At 49.1% G+C, this 6,691-nt stretch overlaps 1 protein-coding gene across 1 annotated transcript in view; it reads left to right on the forward strand.

Moving 5' to 3' along the window:
* The window catches only part of DAP3 (death associated protein 3), a 34,185-nt gene that overhangs the window by 21,266 nt on the left and 6,228 nt on the right, over positions 1 to 6,691 (forward strand). The window contains exons 3-7 of the mRNA XM_035009774.1: positions 1,436 to 1,558; positions 2,953 to 3,054; positions 5,022 to 5,130; positions 5,255 to 5,347; positions 6,689 to 6,691. The exon at positions 6,689 to 6,691 is cut by the window's right edge and continues 134 nt beyond it. Of these exons, the coding sequence (XP_034865665.1) occupies positions 1,436 to 1,558; positions 2,953 to 3,054; positions 5,022 to 5,130; positions 5,255 to 5,347; positions 6,689 to 6,691 (430 nt within the window). The remainder of the gene's footprint in view (positions 1 to 1,435; positions 1,559 to 2,952; positions 3,055 to 5,021; positions 5,131 to 5,254; positions 5,348 to 6,688) is intronic.

Consider the following 6,691-nt stretch of genomic DNA (forward strand, 5'->3'; position numbering starts at 1 on the left):
TGTGACTCTTAATCTCGGGGTCGTGGGTTATAGCCCCACATTGGGTTGTAAGGATGACTTAAAATAGATAAATAATATAAAAAGAAAAAGCATGGCTGATTCTCAGCTACCGTCAAGGTAGGTCTCAGAGACTCGGCATGAGAATCAAGGCCATTGTGCTGACTTCACCTGCCTTTCTAGTTCTTCAAAAACTCTGTTTCCTAGCCATACAGTGCTGCCATCTTCTCCTTTCTACATGAGGCCTGTATCCTTCAGCTCAGTTTTGAGGGGGTTCTCCAGGTAGCATTTTCTCAGCCTTGTCTCCTGAAATCCTACACCCCAACCACTCAGTTCCGGGTTCACGTGTGCAGTTTACTGAGCTGCCAGTCGAGCAGTTTCTCTCACTTAGCCGGAGGCTCCCTCATTCCCCGTCCTTAATCAGAGAGTCTTATTCCAGGGCACAGCCAGCAAGAAAAGGGTTGCGGGCGTGTCATGTTATCTGTCAAATACCTGCACAGACCCCGTGAGGACAGAGGTGGCTGTGATGGCCGTCTGGCTGCCGTCCATGGCCGTGGGCCAGAGCGCAGGAGGACGGGGCCCGCTCCAGGCTGCCGGTGGCCGTGCCCGGCCCCTGAACCTTCTCTAGCAGATGGCTTTGCTTCCGCGTGGGACAGAGTTCGGCCAGAGCCAGGCAGGCTGCAGCAGATTCAGAGGATGGACAACGTGATTGGACTTAGGGAATTGTAAAAATAAGGGTTCCTTGGACATGACACTACACTGTGTATTAGTGACAGTTTCCCTGTTGTAGATGGGGCTTAAAACCTCAGTTTTGTAGCAGGCATAAAAAGCTTGCTAATTGCAGGGCTGCCTGGGTGGCTCAGTCAGTTAAGCGTCTGCCTTCGGCTCAGGTCGTGATCCCAGGGTCCTGGGATCGAGTCCCACATCAGGCTGCCTGCTCAGCGGGGAGCCTGCTTCTGCCTCTGACCCTCTGCTCGTCATGCTCTCTGTCAAATAAATAAATCTTTATTTTTTTTTTAAGATTTTATTTATTTATTCATGAGAGACAGAGAGAGAGAGAGAGAAGCAGAGGGAGAAGCAGGCTCCCAAGGAGCAGGGAGCCCGATGTGGGACTCGATCCCAGGACTCTGGGATCACGACCTGAGCCGAAGGCAGACGCTTAACCGTCTGAGCCACCCAGGCGCCCAAATCTTTATTTTTTTTTTAACACTGTATTTATTTGAGAGCAAGCACAAGCAGGGAGGAGGGACAGAGGGAGAGGGAGAAACAGAATCCCCACCGAGCAGGGAACCCCATGCAGGGCTTCCCAGGACCCTAAGATCATGACCTGAGCCAAAGGCAGATGCTCAGCCAACTGAGCCACCCAGCCGTCCCTAAATAAATCTTTTTTAAAAAAAAGCCTGCTAATTCCAAAACATGAAAATGATTTCTTTTATAGTTGGACCCTGGACGTTTTTTGCACGGGGAGCCCCAGGCCCCCCAAAGCCTTGCTGCTCACCTGGATAACCAGGTTCCAGATGAGAGGCCCAGAGCCACTTCCTGCACCAGTGAGGATGACCCGGTGAGTTGCTAGTGTGTATGTAGACGTTTTTGTAGGCCTTATAATTTGTGTTGCTCTCATTTTACATATCAGGAAAACCGAAACCCAGAGACGCGAAGCAGATCTGCCTGTAGTCAGACATTGCACCCAAGACAGCGTTCTGGAGCCCACATCAGCCTCCTCGCTGTCCGAGGCTATGGAAACAAAAACCTCAGGCCAGTCCACACCGGATTTAACCCCTGCCACTGAAGGCCACTGGTGCCCAGGATTTCGTCGGGCACAAAGCGGGTCAATTCCTTAGAAGTTACGTGTGGTAGTTATTGATCTTACTGTAGGGTGGGTTGACAGACTTTTCTCCTTACAGACCAGACAGTCAATATTTTAGGTTTAGGAGCCAAAGTGGTCTCTGTCACAGCTACTTAGCTCTGCCATAAACAAGTGGGTGGGGCTTTAAAAAATAATAATTACTACATAAATAATTATAACTAAAATAATAAATAAATATATAAGACAAATAAAAGCTTATTTACAAAAATGGGTAGCCAGCTGTCGTCAACCAGCCCTTAAAGAAGTCAACTTGCCCAGGATCGCGTGGCTGGGCAGCTAGAGAACCCAGTTCTCCTGTTGGCCAGTCTGGTGCTATTTTCCACCTTTCTAGGCGGGTTCTCTAGTGTGTGGAGGGGAACGAACCTGATTTCGTGAGAACAGCCTTGAAAGTGAGGTTTGTCAGCAGAAGCCAGGGTTCTGGTTAGCATCCGGTGTTGCATTTTCTCCTTCCCCAGCCTCTCCCCCATGACAGTAGTCGTGTGGTCTGGGCATAAACGTGAAGGGAGCCGGTCACCTCCCTCTCCCTTCTTGCACCTGCTCCACCTCCACCTGCACTGTGCACACGGAAGGGAGGCCGGAACTCAGTACCCAGGACACCAGCTCCAGGGGGAGTGGGGGGTCGTGATGTCTCTGGCGCTCATCTACTTCAGAAGCATAAACTAAATCGAATGAGGGAAGTCACTGAAGTGTCTTTCAGTTTTCCTTGAAATCCTAGTCCCTTTTTGGCCAGTTCCTCTGGGGTTTCTATGGAAACAGTGGTGTGCAGATGATCTTGTCACATGACCGGAGCATCTCCATACACAGCGCAGAAGAATCCAGATGGCAGGAATTGTCTGTTACCTCCACATGCAGGTTTACGTTGCCGAGCAACTGGCTTCGTCCTGGAGCCAACAGCCGCTTTATAGACACACTGTGGATTTGAGGACAACCACCAGCATTTTTTGTCTAAGATAAGAAATGAAAGACATCTTTTCTAGCCCGGAGAGATCCCAGTCAGTCCTTAATTCGGTCCCGCCGGCCCTTGCCACTTTGTAAAGTGCCTGTCCTTTTGTGGCCCCGTTGTAGCTGTCGGCATTTTTGTTTCCCAGGCCGGGCCCGGGGAGCAGCATGAGGGCCGACACTACCGCATTCCCCTCCAGGACCTCAGGACGGTCTTCCCCCACGGCCTGCCTCCTCGCTTCGGCATGCAGGTGCTCAAAACCGGCCGGGATCCGAGGGAGCTCGGGACACCCGCCGTTGCGGGCAGAGGGTGGGATTAAACGAGTACGAAACTATAACAGAGGAAATTTGAATCTAAAACAGATGAACTTGGCTATTGATTATCTTTGTAAATAGTGCTGTTCCTATAATTACTTTAAGTCTGTGTATTTGTGGCTCACCATTGAAGGCACAATAATCGTAGATAAATAGTATCCTGCTATTTTCCTTGTTCCCCACCTGACAGATTTCTAGAACCTATGGCATTCAAATAATTGTTTATAATGAATTTAATATTTGCCTTAGCATAATACCGTGAAAATAATTAGCATGCTGTAGAAAAAACAAAATCATGATCTATTCCTGAGCCAAATAGAAGTGATATTTGGACTTAGATGCATTATTGTTCTTCATTCTCATGGGTTTTCAGAAAATGTAGTTTTGTGGCTGTAACTTCAACCCAAACCTCTAATCTTGGGTTGCTTTATAGCCATTGGAAGAATTCAGGATCAACTGCAAGCATGGTTGTTGGCATAATTGGTTCTCTTGACTCACTCCCGCTGAATTCCTGTCAGCCTCAGAGATGGTTCCTTCTCACTGAAATAGCAAACTGGTCTGTGCAGGTGATTTTTAGCTTCAGAGCCAGAGGATCGCACTCCTTCCGTGTCCTTTATTTCAAGAGATTACATGAGACACCAGTAAGGGAGCTAATTCTAGACTTGTCATCAGAACTGTTAAATTGGGGTGGGGGTACTTAAATTTGGAAATGGGATGCAACCAGAAGAAATCACGTGTAATGGTGCTTAGACCCCTGGCAGATGCAGCGCGGCTTCTGGCTTCTGCACTGTAACCATGTCCGGTTGCTTTCAGACTGGCCTGACCACCGGGCTTCGGAGGGTATTACTCATACATTCTTTCCATTTACGTGAAGGCCAACTCCCTCCCCATTGTTTGTGTATTTTAGCACTGTCATATTGCCTAATATGGCATTTCTGTTTTAATATCTGTATCATGTTTTTGAAGGTTTCACTTTCCATTAAGTTTGAACTTGCCTGTCAAGTCCTTCTCCAATCCAGTTGTGTGGTTAGGATTTCTTTAAAAATTCCAACACTATCGGGGCGCCTGGCTGGCTCAGTCAGTTGAGACTCCGACTCTTGGTTTCGGCTCAGGTCATGATCTCAGGCTCGTGGGATCGAGCCCCAGTTCGGGTTCTGTGCTCAGCAGGGAGTCCGCTTGGGTTTTCCCCCCCCCTCCCACCCCCAGTCCCCCGCTTGTGCTTTTGCGCTCTGTCAAATAAATCGTTAAAAAAGAAAATACCAACACTATTTTAATCCTTATCTACTTGTGAATAGTACTTGTTAGGTATTTGTTCTCATTAAAAGACATCATTAAATCCTTTATCTGCAAATTACTGTCACACGTATCAGTGCTTCCCAGATTTTTCCACCAAAGTATTCCTGGTGACAAAAAGGGATTGAACCTTGTGTGTCAGTTCTCTGGCGTCCAGTGTGGCCCCCGGGCTGTGGGGTCCCCGGTCACACCTGCTTCTGAGCTGCCATGTATGTGTTTCTAGAGAAAAGTCCAGATACTTAGAAGAATGAGCTAAAAATAGATTTAAAAGAATTAACATTTATTCAGTACTTACTATGTATCAGATACTTAGTTAAACATTTTACATTCTTTTAAGATGGTAATCCTAAGTGGTTTACTAGCTATGTGACAAGATGGCTATCGATTATTTGTAGATTTCAGTTTACTGATGTAATATATCTCGGCTTCATTAACAGAAATCATCAGAAGGTGCCTATTGTGTTACTGGGTGTTTTAGCTGAATTCTGTGGATAGATTTTCCAGCTCAGTACCAGCCCAGCCTCTCCTGAGTGCGCAGTTGGGCGCTCTGGTCGCCGTATTAGGCTCAGTGCCCCACGCCCCACCCCGCCCTCCTTCCTTTTTTTGTCAGGTGAGGACATTCAACGAAGCTTGCCTGATGGTGAGGAAGCCGGCCCTAGAGCTTCTGCGTTACCTGAAAAACACCAATTTTGCTCACCCAGCTGTGCGGTATGTTCTCTGTATCCTTTGCTGCCTGCTGGAGCCGTCCTGACCAATGAGGGAAAGAGGAGGGGGGAAGGGGCCATTTGCTGATAGGCCAGGTGACCCTTTCGGCGATGTTTTCTTTAACCACAGGTGCTTTAGATGGGGAGACAGGGACAGGAAAAACCCTCAGTCTTTGCCATGTTATTCATTTCTGTGCAAAACAGGACTGGCTGATTCTGCACATTCCAGATGGTAAGAAGGCCCTCTCCTCACTGTTGCGGCCCGGGCATCGGGCTATGGCCCGGGAACAGCTGGGCGGAGCTCGCCCATCCTGACTTCACAGTAGTCACAAGCCCGTTGCATGTGATGTCAGCAAGTGCAACAAGAGAAGTGCAGCGGAAACCTTCCGAGAGCCTTTTGATAATAAGAATGAAGTATTTGGGGGGCGCCCGGGTGGCTCCGGCGGTTGAGCGGCCGACTCTTGGTCTTGGCTCTGGTCCTGATCTCAGGGTCGTGGGGTCGGACCCGTGTTGGGCCCCGCACTCAGCCAGGGCTCTGCGTGAGATGCGCTCTCTGTCCCTCCCTCCCACACTTGCCCCTGCGTGTGTGCTCATGTGCTCGCGCTCTCCAATAAACCTTTAAAAAGAAAAGAAGTGTTTTGGCCCAGCAGTCCTCACTTGGAGGAAACCCCCAGAGCTTGAACTCCCACCTTAGAGGGTAGCACAGGCTTTACTCCCATCAGTCAGCAGTTTTGAGTCCCTAGGAGGCCTTTGACGTGGCGCTGTTTATCAGCATTCTAGACTTGTCAGCATGGATCTGACACACTTAAAGCCTTATACTGCGCACGTAGCCCTCCCCGTTGTGTTCAGTGTCATGGGCATCCACCTTTTCTGACTCTCTTTAAAAACTGCCAGGAAGGGGCGCCTGGGTGGCTCAGTCGTCAAGCGTCTGCCTTCGGCTCAGGTCATGATCCTGGAGTCCCGGGATCGAGTCCCGCATCGGGCTCCCTGCTCGGCGAGGAGCCTGCTTCTCCCTCTCCCACTCCCCCTGCTTGTGTTTCTGCTCTCGCTCTCTCTCTGTCAAATGAATAAATAAAATCTTAAAAAAAAAAAAAAAAGAAATACATAATTGACTCTTGAACAATTTAAACTGTGCCTGTCCTCTTCCATGCAGAGGTCTTTCAGTGAACAGTGTGCCGTAAATGTATTTTCTCATCCTTACGATCTTCGGAGTCACATCGTCTTTCCTCTAGCTTGCTCTGCGATAAGAATACAGTGTGGTGTACATAGAGCTTATCGACTTTGCTATCAGTAAGGCTTCTGGTCAGCAATAGGCTATTAGGAGTTCAGTTTGGGGGGGACAAAAGTCATATGCAGATTTCCAAGTGCAGGGTCGGGGGTCGAGGTCCCTCGCCCCTTGTCGCTCAGGAGTCAGTTTGTGGGAAGTGAACATCGGGGTCGGGGTCCCACGCCCCTTGTCGGTCAGGAGTCCGTTGTCTGTGGGAAGCGAACGTCAGGGTCGGGGTCCCTCGTCCCTTGTCGCTCAGGAGTCAGTTGTCTGTGGGAAGCGAACATCAGGGTCGGGGTCACTCAGGAG

Source organism: Mirounga leonina, unplaced genomic scaffold (assembly GCF_011800145.1).
Source record: "Mirounga leonina isolate KUSES-001 unplaced genomic scaffold, KU_Mleo_1.0 Mir_154, whole genome shotgun sequence".
NCBI lineage: Eukaryota > Metazoa > Chordata > Mammalia > Carnivora > Phocidae > Mirounga > Mirounga leonina.